The 15,461-nt window shown below is 63.4% G+C and overlaps 1 protein-coding gene and 1 long non-coding RNA gene across 2 annotated transcripts; one reads left to right on the top strand and one right to left on the bottom strand.

Annotated features, from left to right (window-relative positions):
• Positions 1-48: 48 nt before the first annotated feature.
• On the bottom strand, positions 49-10,544 carry GCGR (glucagon receptor). The gene is made up of 14 exons (XM_072939846.1): positions 10,431-10,544; positions 7,089-7,239; positions 6,880-6,982; positions 6,245-6,352; positions 6,043-6,164; positions 5,862-5,968; positions 5,635-5,791; positions 5,384-5,543; positions 5,254-5,314; positions 4,907-4,976; positions 4,502-4,590; positions 4,233-4,371; positions 4,120-4,161; positions 49-3,780 (listed from the first exon to the last, which is right to left on the bottom strand). Exons 2-14 carry the CDS (start codon positions 7,149-7,151, stop codon positions 3,553-3,555), a joined length of 1,449 nt encoding a protein of 482 aa, XP_072795947.1. The 5' UTR covers positions 7,152-7,239; positions 10,431-10,544; the 3' UTR covers positions 49-3,552.
• A 2,876-nt stretch (positions 10,545-13,420) lies between these two features.
• Positions 13,421-14,999, top strand: LOC116279630 (uncharacterized). The gene is made up of 3 exons (XR_012059904.1): positions 13,421-13,862; positions 14,198-14,559; positions 14,927-14,999. It is a non-coding gene; the product is annotated as an uncharacterized lncRNA (long non-coding RNA).
• The last annotated feature ends 462 nt before the right edge of the window (positions 15,000-15,461 follow it).

Here is a 15,461-nt window from a genome sequence, read left to right as displayed (position 1 = left end):
GGAGGTTGGGGTGCCGGGGGCCTGGGCCTCCTGGGGGGCGGTGGGAGGCGGAGGTCCTGGAGGTGGTGTGTCGCTCTGCAGCCCGGGGCCCTCGGGGGTGGAGTACCCACTCCTCCATCACATCCCACGCTGCACGGTGCACACGTCACTGCTTTCGTTCACTGCTGACAACTATGGGAAATTTTTATTACCCTGATCTTACAAATGAAGAATCAGTGACCTGAAAGAGACTAACCTTCTGATTCTTAAGCTTTTATTTTTATCACAATTTGAGTTCATTAAATACTGAACACGTACTTTGCGCACATCCACGGGTGTTGAGCACGAAGGGCAGTTCCCTGGTGGCAGCTAATACCCAGTCCACCGTCCCCTAGTGTCTAGGATAATAGTCCGCTCAGGGCAGGGACTCAGGCTGGAAAGGCCAAGCGCGCTGCCTGCATCTGCTCGATGTCTCTGAAGTCTCAGCCCCACTAGCTCTCCCCGCGTTTTCCTTCCAGTTGTGACTGACGCCCCTGGGAACTTGAAGATGGGGTTTCCCAAGTGCTGGGCTGGGCTGGCCGCGTCCTGGCAGAGCTGACAGGCTCCCCATCCCCGGCGTTTCCGTGAACTGAGGGAGGTGCGGAGGCTGAGGATGCAGGGGGGTCGCTCTGGCTCCTGGGCGCCCAGAGGAGGACGGGCAGCTCAGAGAGGTCAGCGGGTTGCAGCCCTCGCCTTCTCCCGCCCCGCACCTGGAGGCGGCCACTTTCCGCCGAGTCTTTGGTTTGAATTTCTGTGTCTAAATAGCGTGCGTGAACGGCTGCCTCTCAATCTTCCCGTGTCATCCTCCTCTCCCCTGCTCCACGCGTGTGCTCCCGCCACGCGCCACTGCTCTGGACGGTCCTCTCACTGAGTTGGTGTTGAGTACTTACATCGTGGCATCTCTAGAGCTGAGCCGTGTGGTAAACTGTGTTTGGTTTTTCTTTTCTCCCCAACTTTGTGTTTTCTTCGGAGTTACTGTTCTCTCTTCTGATTTGTTTGGTTTCCTGTGTACTAAGTCCTGAACGCTCCACCAGGTCTTCTAAGTCTCCGGGCATGTTCAGTTGCTGCGATCCCCTCGAGGGCGTGTCTCCTGTAACCCCCTGCCCTGCTTGAGGCCCCTCCCCGCGGTGGGAGTGCCACCCTGCCTGGCACGCAGCTGCTGTCTGGGGAGGCCCCTCCGCTCTGCTAGGTTTGGTCTCTGTTTATTGCAGTCTGTGTTTTCCTCCTCTTTGGTCTCCACACTCATTTTAATAGCATGTGTCTGGGGGCGCACGGGCACACACGCGTGCTAGGCAGCTCCATGCGTTCTTTCGGGGAGGGGCCCGCGGCAAGGCCTGGGGTGGAAGTGGGAAGGGAAGCAGCGGTGGGGGAGGGGCAGAGGGCCTGGGCTGTTGCCTTTCTGGATGGAGAGTGATACTGTGAGGGCGCTGGGCCCTGAGGTGGATGGTGGGCTCCCCCACCCACACCCCCTTCACCCCACCTGCTCAGAGCCAGTGTTTATTGGCTGGCTGAGCCCAGCCCCTGCCAGCCTCAGCCTCCACCCCTGACTCCACCGGCCTGCTCCAGTTCCCTCGGGGACAGGGACAGGGTGAAGGAGGACAAGGGCAGAGGGAATTGGGATGGGGAGGGCAGTCAGGAGTCCCCTAGGTGAGCGTCACCCCCCCCCAAGGCAGTCACCAGCCCTGAGCTCAGCCTGCGTGAAGGAGACCTGGTGCCCTCCTGTGCTAGCTTGTGCCCACAAGGCTGCTGGGGGTGGAGGGCTGGCAGGGGTGCCCCTGTGGGCAGGGGCTCAGAGGAATGTCGGAGCCTGGGGGGTCTGGGACAAGAAGTGGCCTGAAGCCTCAAGCTCAGAGGTGCAGCCAGCTGCTGGCCTCTCTGCCCCGCAGCCCCCACCAGTCACAGCAATACCGCACACATCCCACCTGGAGGCCCCGCGGGGCTGTCCTGGCCACAGGAGAGCCCAGTCTCCCCTAATGCCTCCCGCCCCACCTGCCCCATCTGGGTCTGCAGTGAACATGGGATGAGGGCCCCTCTGAAGGCCCCAGTGCCTGGCAGGTGAGTAATTCTATTTACCTTTCCCAAGAGGCCTCCTGTCCTTTCATTTGCTCCAGTTAGCCTGGCTCCACTTGAGCTGCTCCAGCCCACGTGGCCGTGGACACCCCCTCCTCCAGGGCCCTGCCATCACCACCCACCAGCTCCTCGGAGCAGGGACACCTGGCTGGCCTGTTGGGCTTGTGTTCGAGGCTCCTGCGGCCCCTTCCTCCTTCGATGGCTGTCCTGGTCCTCTCCTCTCCATGCACGCCCCCAGCAGGCATCCGGCACTGTCCCGGGCGGGGCTCCAGAGAGGCGACCAGTCAGCGCTGGGCTCCCGCCCTGCACGTGCCTCCACCCTCTGTGTCAGACACACTGTCCCGCAGAGGGCAGCTTGGAGTCAGAGAGCACCCCAGGCAATGGGGGTCCCCACCCAGCGCACTGCCTGGCTCCTGCGTCCGGCACTCAGTGCTTCCCCAGTAAGAGGCCCTCACGGCCTGCCGAGCGGGGCACCCACGCGCCACGTGTGGACGGCACCCTCGCTGTGCACAGCTGCCCTTCCACACATGCCTGGTGCAGCAAGGGCGGCAGTCACCTTGTGAGGTGGGGCTGTGTCGGGCTGTGCCTTCACTTGGACAGTTTCAGTTTCAGGGGTCCACCCCCCCCCACTGCAGCCGGCTACGTGGCCTCAGCATGGCTGGGGTGGCTAGAGCAGGGATGAAGCAGAAGCTGGTAGAGGACATCCGGTTCTGGACTGCCCAGTGATGCCCCTGCTGGGCCTGACTGCAGCCCTGGCTGTGGCTCTAGGTGGGCCAGCGGTGCTCATGTGGGGTTGGTAGGGGGCTGTGATGTCTGTGGCCTCCCTCCATTATCGGCCCCATTCCTGTCCCTCTGCTGGTGAATGGTGACACTCCAGGGGTTGGGGAGCATGTCTAAGCAGGGACGTCCACCCAGGCCCGGGGTGGGGGTAAGCCCACCTGCACTGGGGTGGGAGGGTGGCTAGAACCTGCTCCGGTGCGGACGCCATGTGCTGGTGGGGCATCGCAGGCCACCCCTCACACACAACCCAAGGTTCCATCTCCAATGTACCTGTACGACGGGGCAACGAGGAGAGGTCCCGAGGGAACACACCAGTGCAGGCCGGTCCACGACTGCTCCCTTCTCACCTGGTGCCAGGCCCGGTGGCCCCTCTCCTCCAGCCCTGCGCTCCTCCAGGTGTGCAGGGGGCTCTTTATTATTGGAGGACCTGCGTCTCCTCTAACATTGGAGACACACGGGGACACGGCATGCATTCACAGAACAGTGTCCCCACCACGGTCCATTCTCCAGCCCTGGGCACAAAGCAGGTGTCCCCCAGGCCACGACACCGGGGAACGTGTGGATGGAGGGGGACCACTGTCTGGCTCCCACGCCTCCAGCCTCCTCCAGGCATTGGTTCTGGGTTGTCCGGCAATTCCCTTCCTGAGCGCCTGAGTCCAGCCCCGGCTGGAGATCCAGGGGGCTTCAGAAGGGGCTCTCGGCCAATCCAGGGAGGCCGCCAGCCAAGCAGGTCTCTGCAGAGGGGTCCTGGCTGGTCCCATTGCTGCTGCCACCACCCCTTGAGAGCAACAGCTTCTGGCTGGGGGGCCCGCGGGCAGGCTGGGCCATGTGGCCACCGCCCATGTGGCGCTCGTCATGCAGGGCTTTGCCCTCGCGCCAGCGGTGCCAGCGCCGCAGCAGCTCCGACTGCACCTGGGGCGGGCGGGCAGGCGGGTGGGTCCCGTCCCAGGGCCGGCCTGTGCCACCTCCCAGCATCCCCAACCTCCAACCTCCTGGCCTCGTAGGGCCCTGTGGCACCCTGAGTGTGGAGCCAGGCGGGCTCTGTCACCGTGGAAGGCTGGGGGCTGTGGGCGTCTGGGGACCCCCTCATGCTACACCCTGAGGATGGGCTGAGGCTGACCTGTCTCGGCAGGCCTGTCACCCAGCATCAAGGCAGCTGAGCCCGTTGAGTGCAAGTGAACGGGAAGGGTTCGTGGCGCAGGGGCGGGGCCTGGCATCCCCACTCCCCTCTGACCCCAGCCCCCCACCTACCTCCTTGTTGAGGAAACAGTAGAGGACAGCCACCAGCAGGCCCTGGAGAGAGGAGGGGTCAGGGCAGTGCCTGGGCTAGGCAGGGGGTCAGGCCATTATGGGGGGGCAGGCACCTGGAAGGAGCTGAGGAAGAGGTCGAAGAAGAGCTTGGTGGAGCGCAGGGCACCCTGGGCATGCTCGTCAGTCACGAAGGCGAACACCACCTCGTGGACCCCCAGCAGGGGGATGAGGGTCAGCGTGGACTTGGCCAGCCTGTGGGGGCAGAGCCTGAGCCACTTGGCCCCGCCCCACCCCAGAGCTCTGATGCCCCACCCCTGACCCCACCCCCGCTCTGGCCCCCAGGCGTCTCAGGGTCTGCAAGCCGCCTGACCGTCACACCCACCGGAGTTTGTAGTCAGTGTAGCGCATCTGGTGGGCTCGCAGCTTGGCCACCAGGACATGAAGAATGCGGATAAAGATGAAGAAGTTGATCTGCGTGTGGAGGTCACAGCTTAGGGCGGCCCCCGCCCCCTGCCTGTCCCTCCTGGAGGTGGGCCTGGCAGCCCAGGTGGGGCCTGGCTCCTGGGGCCCTGGGGTGGTGGGCGCCCACCAAGGATGGGAAGCCTGGCCCAAAGTCCAGGGCACTAGCCAGTGTCCTGGCTCATTGCCAGGGCCTCCCTCCCTGTCCACCCAGGCAGGATGCTGTCTCCTAGCGCCAACGAGGGCAGAAGGGGCTGGGGGCCCAACTCCAGCAGCCTCCCAACCCTCCCCCCTCCCCACAGTGCCAGCAGGTGCCTCCCTTCCTCACCAGGATGGCCAGGAAGACGGGGAAGCGCAGGATCCACCAGAAGGCCATGTTGTCGTTGCTGGTCCAGCACCTGCAGGGCAGGGCTGGCTCCTGTCGGGAAGCCTCCCAGCCCCCCAGCCCCCCAGCCCCACACCCCCTGACGGTGGGGATCTAATTAGTGCCTCAGGAAAGGGAGAAGATTAGGAGGGACCTCTAGCCCGGGCATCAGGTTTGCTTACTGCCCCCCACTGCCTCTGGCCAGAGACCCCTACCCTGGCTGCCACGTGCACTGAGCCGCACGGCTACTCCCCACGGGCCAGGAGCCGCGAGCCCCCAGCCGGCCCGACCTCCGGGCAGCTCACACTCACTGGATGTTCTCGAACAGACACTTGACCACCGCCCAGGGGATGACGAACAGCATGGGGGCACCTACGGGGGAGAACAGCTGTGGTCCCCGGCCTTGGCCGGCCTGCACCCACCCCTGGCCGGCCCGCTCACCCCAGCCGATGCCCAGGTAAAGGCCGAAGCAGCTCCTCCTGGGGGCGGCGGCGAGGCCCAGCAGGCCGTGCAGGTACAGGCCCTCCACCAGCAGCCAGCAGTAGTTGGCCACGACTCCGTACTGCATGAACACCGCGGCCACCCGGCAGCCGGCCACCGCCTGGCCACAGGGACAGTATGAGTGCGGGCCTCACAGCCGCCTGCCACCCGGGGCTGGGGTCGGGGTCGGGATGCCGGGCCCGGGCGCTCACCCCGTCACTCAGCCAGACGCTCACGCTGAGGTCGTCCCCGATCCGCTGGCTGTAGCGGGTGTTGAGCAGCGCGTCGATGGCCAGCACGGAGCTGGCCTTGAGCACGAAGGACATGAACAGGTTCACATGGATGTAGTTCCGGGTACAGTGCAGCTTGCTGCGGGGACCGCGAGTCAGCCCCTGCCCGCTGTGGCCCCCACCCCCGGGGCGCCAGGCGCCGGGCGTACCTGAGGCCCAGCAGGACGGCCAGGGCCAGGAGCAGGGCCCCCAGGGAGAGGGAGTACCCCACCGTGTACATCACCTGGAAGCTGCTGTACATCTGGGCCGCCTCCTTCTGCAAATAGCAGCGCCATTCAGGGCCGCGTGCGCGCTGCCCGCCCGTCCCCGCTGCACGCGCCCGCAACTGACCTGGACCGCGAGCTCCTCGTCATCCACCTGGCACTGGGAGGCATTACGCCACGGCTGCCCCCGAGGCCCGCGCACCCACTGCCCGTCGGGCCCACACCTCTTGAAGACGAAGCGGTGCTGCACTGGGGGAAAGGCTGTGGTCAGCACCCCACTCCCGGGCTGGGTCCTCTCAGCCGACCCCCCACACCCCCACTGTGGTTACCTTTGCGGTGCCAGGGCAGGTACCAGGGGCAGGAGATGTTGGCCGTGGTGTTGGGAGGGGTGTCCGGCCAGCAGGAATACTTGTCAAACGTTCTGTTACAGACGAGCTCTGCAGAGGTGGGGACAGGGTCGCTCCCCGCATGCAGCCCCCAGGTCTCTCTGACCGTCCAGCCTGGTCCTGAGCCCCAGTTCTGCCCAGCCACGTCCCCTCAGACACCCTGCGCCTCCACCCAGGGTCTCCCCTCTCCCGAGTGTCCTCTCGGGAAGCTGAACCCTGATTCTGTGGGCATCCTTCTGGATCCAGCACCAGCTCTGGGGCTCACACCTCCTGCCCACCTCCCTCCCTCCCCCTCTCCCTCCCAACACTGTGTGCCCACTGGGCCTCGAGCTCCACGGGAGCAAAGATGGTGTCTAGCCCAGACCTGGGGGCGCCCAGCAGCAGGGGAGGTGGCAAAGCACCGCAATTCTGGGTCAGTTCTACCATTTTTTAAACATCCTGGTATGTGGTCCTGGGCCAGTCACTAACCTCTCTGTGGCTCAGTTTCTTCAACTGTAAATGGGGGGAGGGGGGAACAGGGCTTTCCCATGACCAGAGCCCAGTAAATGCTTCTGGACGGGGCAGGCGGCGGGGCTCACCCGTGGGTGGGGGCAGTAGGCTCAGGTTGTAGAGACACTGGTCCCCGTAGAGCTTCCACTTCTCAAACAGGAAGTCCATCACCTGAGCGGAGGGGGCCTGTGGCTGGGGGCACAGGTGGGCGAACAGGGGACAGACCGGCATCGCTCGAGGGGCAGGCAGGCTGGTAGGAGCCTGGGGGCTGGGCAGGGGGGCTAAGGGCAGTGCTCACCTGCCAGGCCAGCAGCAGCAGCAGCAGCAGCAGGTGGGGGCAGCATGGCTGGAGGCGGGGCATGCCTCTGGGCAGCGGCCTCCCACATCTGGCTGGGGTGGCACCGTCAGGACAAAGAGGTCCTCGTGGGCGCACGCTCCTCTGGGGGCTGCTGAGTGGCAGAGAAGCAGGGTCTGTGCAGGGACCCCCAGGAGTGAGGAGGCCTGGCTGGGCACCATCGTGACCAGCAGGGTGTCCTGCTCCCCCCTAAAACCACCCCTCTGAACCTCCAGGTCCTACTGATGAAGTGGGAGCTGGGAGAGGGGGGACCCCAGAAGTAGTCACTCTGCCAGTGATGGGTTGAGGGTCTGGCCTGTGCCTGGGGGTCCTGCCCAGGGGCGTGGGGGCTGTGCCATCTCCCCTGAGTGGAGCTGGCTTTCACGGACTGTGGCTGTCTGTCTGGGGGCCCTGACACCCCGGGGCCCCTCCTCTCTGTGTTAGTGGCAGCCACAATCTTACTGGTCCCAAAGCTGTCAGAAGACTGGGGGCAGAGAAGCCAGAGTGGAGAGGTCTCTTGGGTGAGTAGCCCCCAGGCGGGTGAAGGACAAAGGGCAGTTCAGGAGTCCCCAGCCCCTGGATCACCCAAGGGGCCTTATCTCTGGATTCTTATCAAACAGTTGGATCTGTTGCTCGGCCCTCTGCCTCCCAGGCCACTGAGCCAGCAGGTAAAGAGCACTGGCCCAGCTGTTCGAGGAGGGCAAGGAAGGGGCCGGTTCAGGGGGACAGGCAGCCTGAGTGGCCTGAGGCTCTGGGGGCAGGGTTGGGGGAGTGGGATGAGGGCTGGCTGGAGTGGAGCAGGCAGGCAGGGGACGTGGGGAGGAAGGACACTGCCCAATAAGTTCTCCCCTGCCCCGAGGCCCTGCAGTTGGACGCGGGCAGAGGATGAGACTGCAAGGACAGCTGGGTGAGTAGTTCCAAGGCAAAATGTCAGCCCCTCAGAGCCCGCACATCCGCGTGGTGGCCAGGGCAAGCCTGGCTGGGCCTCAGCTTTCCCATCCGAAAAGTAGGAGTTCACCTTGCCGACCTTCTGGGGCTGTTAGAAGCCAATGAGCCCAGGTGCACAGAGGGTGGGCAGGACCACACCTGGGGTAGCCTGCCTTCCAGTGAGGGGTCAGCTAGTCTGGGAACCCCAAGGAGAAGTAGACTCCTGGGATAGAGGAGAGAGAGGGATGGGTACCCTGGGCCCCATCTTCGCTGCCCCTCCCAGACCTTTTTCACCCCCTACTCTCACGCCTGGTCTGGCAGGTGGGGTTGACAATCCTTGAAGATCCACTCCTCCAGCTCAGCACTTGTAGATCACAGGCTGGGTACCCCGGCTGGAGGCACCCTTAGCCCCAGGTCCCTAGGGGTCAGGGCCTCAGCACCTCCTCCAATACAAGAGGCTGAAGGTGGTCAGACGTGGAGTCCTCTGTGCCTTCCAGGGGAGTGCAGGCAAGGGGAGTTCTAGACCCTTCTCTGAATTGGGGGTGGGCAGAGCGTGGGGGTGTGGAGGGATTCTCTGCTGTGCAAGGCTGAGGTTCTGGGGTCCCCACCCTGGGCACCCAGGTGTGAGGCTGGCCCCACAGGAAAGGCTGACATCGTGGGGCCCAGTTCTGGTCCTGGGACCAAGGGCAAATAATTTAACTTCTCAGAGCCTGGGTTTTCCCAGGAAGTGGGGCTCCCTGCCTCCCCATCATGCAGGAGAAGATGAGCTGAGCTTTGCCACTTGAAGGGAGGGACAGACTCCTGTGTCCAGGCTCCCTCTCTGGGGGACACTGAAACCCCAGAGGCCTGTCAGCCCTGGGGATAAATATTTGTGGAATGAATGAGAGGACTGAAACCAGGATGCAGGGGTGCCCTGGTTCTGAGGCACCCATTGGCCAGGGCAGCAGGGCTCCTGTTTCCACCTTATTACCCTCCTGGCACAAGCAAGCAGAGCAGGTGGGGGTGGGGAACTACTGGCCAGGGACCAAGCCTTCTCCCTTCCAGGACCTGGACCCTCTTGGCCCTGGACTGAGCCCGCAGATAGCCCAGGATTGGAGGGAGACCCCAGCGAGGTGAGCCCAGCACAGGGGACAGAAGGCCCGGTGCCAGTGTCTGAGGGTGAGCCTTCCCCCAGTCCTCAGCTCCCTTCTTCTTCCCAGCCCTCCCCCTCCCCCAAAGAGTCACCCCCTCCCCCACAAGGGCTGGGCTGGCACGTATTCTGCCCCTTGACTGGCAGAACACACCTCTCCTGGGTGCTCAGAGCTCAGCTGTTTGCCCAATTTCCCCCGGGGTGCCAGGGGCGGGGGGGGGAATCTCCCAGATCTGGAGCTGGGGGAGGGTCCCTAAGGGATGGGTGGGTGGCCCATGGACCAGGAAAGGCCGGCACTGGTCACCCCAGCTCCTCCCAGGATCTGAATGGGTGGGGTTGAGGCCTCCCAGCCTCCGAAGGGGACGGGGTGGGTGTTTTTGTGAAACCAGAGCAAGTAGCAGAAGGTCACGGCCCCAGCGCGGGATCAGGGGCCATAGGCTGTTGACAAAGCCTGATTCCTGCGTCCTCCCCCCACGGAGTGGGGGCAGGGCGGGCCTGGCTGTGGGCCAGGGTGCCACTGCCCCACCAACCCTCATCCCCCACTACAGGATGGAAAATAGCCCTGCGGATGCGGGTGCTCAGACCTCAGGGGTCAGTCAGTCAGTTTCCCAGTCCAAAAGTGGGAGTCGAGGCCGCTGCAGAGGAGGGAGCAGCCAGGGCAGTGACCCAACCGCGCCGCGGGTCAAAGTGCCAAGTGTGAGCAGACCAGGCTGGGTGCTGAAGCCCCTAGGCCCCTCCGGGGAAACCGGGGTAACTAGGATACTGCTGGGGAGCTTTGGGGAGCAGGAGCCCGCGGGAGGGAAGCAGGACTGTCCAGGTCCCCACGCCTCCGGGGTGTCTCCGCGGTTCTGGGTATGCGCCCGCGGTGGGGGGAAAGTGGGGTGCCGGAGGGAAGAGTCAGGAGCGGAGAGGGACAGCAGGACAGCCCTGGCGGCCACAGACACCCCCACCTCTCTCCTGGGAACGCGCTCCCCGGGAAGGAGACGGAGGAAACGCTGAGACCCCCACCCTTCCCGACAGTGCACGACCGGGCGGACCGTCCGAGCCGGAAGGGCGCATCCTGGGGCTGGGAACGGGATGTCCGACGGAGGTGAGGGGGCGACAGCCAGGGCCCGAGGAGCCCGCCTGCGACGGGGGTCCGCGCCGGCCAGTCCCGCGCTCCTGCCTTTGGCCCCGGGCCGCGCCCGCCTGGCTGCCCCTGCCGGGTCGGCTCCGGGAACGTGCCCTCGGGGCCGGGCGCAGGTGCTCACCGCGCGCCCTCGCGGCCGCTCCGCGCTCCCCGCCGTCCTCCGCGCGCTCCGGTCCGGGGCCGGCGGCCGCTCGTCTCCGCGGCGCTGCCGGATCAGGGTCGGCGCCGGCTCCGCGCAAAGTTTCCGGCGGCGACGCTGGGCGGGGGCGGGGGCGGCGGCGGAGGGGGCGGGGACGGGGGCGGCCCGCGGGGCAGCGGCGGCCGAGGGTCCCCGCCCGCCCCTCTGCGCGCCTCGGTCCTCCCGCCGCGCCGCGGGGAGCGACTCCGGGCCCCGGAGCCCCTGCCGCAGACCCCTCCTCGCGCCCCTGTGCCGGACACCTGCGACTCCGGCCGCGAAGACTCCTGCCCCGTGGACCCCGCCCCAAAGCCCCCGCCCCGGCGACCCGCGTCCGGCAGACTGCGGCTCCCGGCGGGGACAGGAGCCGGGGATGGACAGGTGGGGTGCGCGGCGGGCGCGCGGCCGGGGGTGGGGGCTGCGGCTCCGCACCCCTTCGTCTCGCTCCCTGTGCGTTCCCAGGCCCTCAGCGCTTCTTTCCCGGGTGCCACGCCAATTGTTGGGAAGACTGACCACTCCCCGCCTCCCCGCACCGTGGTTCCGGAGTGACCCTTCCACCGCGCCAGAGCAGGCTGCACTGGAGTCCGGGGCCAAGGCCCTGCACTGGCTGAGCCGAGGCCAGGCAGGGAAGAAAGATCCCCGAGGTGCCCCTTTAACCCTGGGTTCCGCCTGCCCCGGGTCATCTCCCTGAAGCCCCCTTCAGCACCCTTCATCCAGCACCTACACGCGTCCCTCCTGTTCCCTGCTGGCTGGCACCCCCATCGCTCCTCCTCCGAAGGGCCTGTTGCAAGGGGTCGCTCAGTCGTTTCCCAGACTCTTGCTCCCAGACTCACCATCAGGAGGACGTCCTCGCCTCCCACGCCACGTCTGAAGCCAGCGTCTCAGCCCCTGTTGTAGGACCCCTTCCCTTCCTCACCTGCCACCTGTCCCCCCTCAACATGCACACCCTAGCAGTCCTTGCTCAGCCCCTAGTGACCTCAGGGTCACCAAACCCTGTGGACACTTTGGGTCCTCATCTTCCCTGGCCTTCAATTTCCCAGGACACACGTGGTCAAGTACTCCTTCTGGAAAGTTCTCTCATGGCTATGGCTTCCAGGCTGGCACCCCCACCATTTCCTCTCTTCAGAGAGTTCCCTGTGTTCCACTGCCACATGCCCAGGCCCCCACCGGGATCCCTTTCCCCTGACCCGCTCCCACCTCCTGGACGCACTTCCCCTGCCCACCCACCTACTAGACACCTGGCAGGGTTCCTGAGGTCTCCAGGGCATCACCACATCCTAATTCACCGTGTCGCGTTTCTCTGGAATCCGTCTGGGCCTCCTTTCCGCTGTCAACCACCATCTGGGCCACCATCACCTTGGGGTGCCCTTCCCAGCCCGCTGGGTCAGCTCTTTTGTTAGGTGCTGCCCTTTGTCTTGGGGGCCCTTCTCCCGACTCTGCTTCTACTTCAGGGGGACATTGGGACCGGTAATCCCCGCCGTCCACAGCTCTCCCGCCCTCCAGCCCCAAGAGCAGAGCTGTAGCTGGCCCCAGGGCCCTCGAGATGCCCCAGGTAACTCCTGCTCTGTCACCTGGCCTCCGCATGCCTGCCCTGCCACTGTCTGAAGGCCCCAGAGGAGGGCGCTCCTGGGGTGCCCTCAGACCCCCATTCTTACCAGGCCTCCTGAAGCCCTGCCCTCAGAGCAGCCTTTCTGTCTTGGTTTTTGCACAGGCTGGAGGCAAAGGACAGAGGCAAAGGTCAGAAGGTCTGGTGCTGCTTGCAAAGACTGTCCTCGCACGTGCTGGGGGAGGGCAGCCTTTGAGGCTGGTGCCCTAAGTCCCCCATTCCCCCTCTTCTCCCCCCCCGCCCCCCTCCTCCAGCTCTCCCCCCACCTCTGGGAGAGAGGCAGCACCCATCTGGGTAGGTGCCTGCGACTCTCCCCGTGGCTGTGATCTTGGGCCACTCTGGCCTGTGAGGGGGGGACTGGGACTGCTCTGGGGGGCTGTGAGGATCGGAGAGATGCTCCCGGTTCTTCATGCACATGGGGTGGATCTGGGCAGCTGGGAGGGTCCTCCCGGCTGTGTGATCTTCAGAAAGGCCCTTCCCTCTCTGGACCTTGTTTTCCTGAGTACGTTCGGGTTGGGTGGAGGCCCAGCAGTCTGGGGTAGGCACTGGGAGGCCGAGCTGGGTTCCAGGAGGGAAGAGGTGTGACAGGACACACGTGGAGTGTTTGAAATGTGGGGAGAACATACCTGAGATGTGTGGACACAGTGGGGAGTGGAGGGGGAGGAACAGATAGGGTGAGGGCCCCTCCCTGCGCTGGGCCCCCTCTGTGTGCATAAGTGAATTCATAAGACATAAACAGCGGGAAGTGGGACTGGAGGGGCTGGGCCTCCTCACGGAGCACAGGACGCCTGTGGACTGAAGAAGGGGCTGGTCCACCACCGAGTCCCCAGGGGTCCCGATGGAGGCCGCACTCCCTGGAAGTGTGCCGGCCCTTGGGTCCAGGGCAGGCCCGGGTGAGAGGGCTGCCGTCTGCCTGCTTCTCCCCCAAGGTACGGGGGTGCTCTCTGCCTGTCTGTGCGGTGGGCTCCGGAGGGAGCACCAGCAGGGCTCCGTTTAGGCATCTGATCGAGGGTTGCGAGCTGGTACTGCCCACGAGGCCCGGTGCCTGCCTGCCTGCCTGCCTGCCTGCCTGCTGCTCAAGTTCTGGCGGGAGATGACAGGTGGCCGAGAAAGGAGTGGCCAGGCTGAGTGGCGCTGGGCAGAACCCCAGGGCAGAGGGACCGGGGGTTGGGGAGGGAGCGCCAGGGCCCAGAAACTGCAGGGCTGCAGGTAAGGAGGCCGGAGCAGCTGCTGGCGTCACAGGGCCCCTTTACTATGCGTTGGCAGTGTGTTGCTTTTGGCAGAGCTTTGCATCCAGCTTTTCTCAGCGCAGCTGGTGACATAAGCGTTCATTTCCCCATCTTAATAACAGGTCCTCTAAGCACCTTGGGCACTTGGTATTGCTTTGGGGGTTTTTTTGGCAAATTTTTCTTTTAATTAATACTTTATTTTTTAGAGCAGTTTCAGGTTCACAGCAGAATTGAGCAGAAAATACAGAGAGCTGGGTACTTGGTATTCTGTTGTGTGGATCTACGAGGCTTTCCTCAACCACTCACAGGCTACAGGAATCAAAAAGGGTGCAGCCAGAGGCCCATGGCATGGGCACCAAGCTGCATCCTGGGGCCTCGCTCGGACGTAGGAGAGACCGAGAGCCAGCGGAAGAGCGGACACAGGAGGACAGTGAGTGGGGGCCAGGAGAAAGCTACAGAGACGCTCTCAGCACCGGGATCACCTCGGACAGGAAGGGGCAAGGCACCCGTGAGACCCACTTCGGAGAACAAGAAAGAGTCCTTGTGAGTCCAAAATACAGTATCTGAAAAAAGTTAAAACTTAATAGAAGGGTTGGAAGAATGAGTTGAGGAACTCACAGAAGAAAGAACAAACATCTGAGAGACAGAAACCGGGGAAGAGAAGACGAGGGATGGTGGAGGGTCTCTGCGGAAGGTCTAGTGCTTGACAAGGGACAGAGGTTCCAGAAAGAGACAGAGGACCAGTGTGAAGAAATAGTACAGGGCTCTTCCCAGAACCTCCATAGTGGAAGAGCTGCCAAGCTCCCAGCACAATAAAAACTGCAGACCAAGGAACGGATTCAAAAACCCCACGATGTTGCATTGTTGTGAAATTTCAGTGTCATCAGAAGGAGAAGATACTGGGGGTTTCTAGAAAGCGAACCTCGGTCTCCAGGAGATGGGCAGGCACCAGAGGACGCGGCTTGCCTCCCACGAGGCCCTTCTTAAGAAGCTCCGGGGCTGAGCCTCCCAGCACAGAGCGGGGTGCCGTCCAGTCGAGAAGACATTGGATTTTGAAGGCTCAGCACAAAAACAGAACGGGAGGTATCTCATGAATCACGTGTGCTGCTCCCAGCACAAATCAGGACTTGCATCCATTCCTCCAGCGCATGTTCATGAGCCCCTGCTGTGTGCCAGGCGCCGTCCTGGGCGCTGGGACGCAGAAGGCAGCGGACGTCGGCAGAGACCGAGGACCTGGCAGGTGGGTGTGCCCTTAGGGCGACGGGCTGTGCTGAGCGCCGGGAGGAGGTACGACGGTGGGGGGGGGGCGGCGAGAGAGGAGACCGCGGCCCTCAGGGGTCTTTTCCTTTTCCTTGCCCGCCCCGCCCCCCACGCCACCCACTGCCCCGCACTGGGTGTTCCTACCCCGGTTACACGTGAGTGACTGTGGAGAGGACGCCTGAGGTCCGTGGCAGGCGTGCTCTCAAGGCACAGGGCCGATGATATATCTGCCAGCAGCTGCTCTTCTGCTCAACATTGTGCTTTGGGGCTGGGTTCGTGCTGACCAGGTGGCTCTTGTTCGTTGGGTTTCTTTTAGTTTCTTTTTTGTTTGTTTGTTTTTTTAATAGGGTTGCTGGAAATTGAACCCAGGATCTCCTGCATGCTAAGCGCGTGCTCTGCCACTGAGCTACACCCTCCTCCTCTCTGGTTCGTCGATTTTTTTTTTGTTTTCTTTTGTTTTTTAATTTTTATTATTTTGGGGGGTTTTTTTTTGGAGGGGGGAAGTTACTAGGTTTGTCTGTTTAATGGCGGCACTGGGGATTGAACCCAGGACTTCGTGCACGCTGAGCACACGCTACCGCTGTGCTGTGTCCTCCCCACCCCTGCTGCGGTTTTCGCTTTTGTTTCCCTGGTAACTAATGATGGTCAGCATCTCTTCATGGGTTCTTTGCTGTCTTCTTTTATAAATCACCTGTTACAATCTCTCATTAAAAATTGGCTTTTTTAGGGGGAGGGTATAACTTAAGTAGCACAGCACATGCATAACTGCATTAGGTCCTGGGTTCCATTCCCAGTACTTCCTCCAAGAATAAATAAGTAAATCTAATTACCTCCCCCCCAAAAAATTATTTTAAAAAAGACCTAATGATCTCCCCCCCAAAA

The sequence above is a fragment of the Vicugna pacos genome, chromosome 16, assembly GCF_048564905.1.
Source record: "Vicugna pacos chromosome 16, VicPac4, whole genome shotgun sequence".
Classification (NCBI taxonomy): domain Eukaryota; kingdom Metazoa; phylum Chordata; class Mammalia; order Artiodactyla; family Camelidae; genus Vicugna; species Vicugna pacos.
The sequence above is the reverse complement of the archived record's forward strand: the minus strand, read 5'-3'. Positions and strand labels throughout refer to the sequence as shown.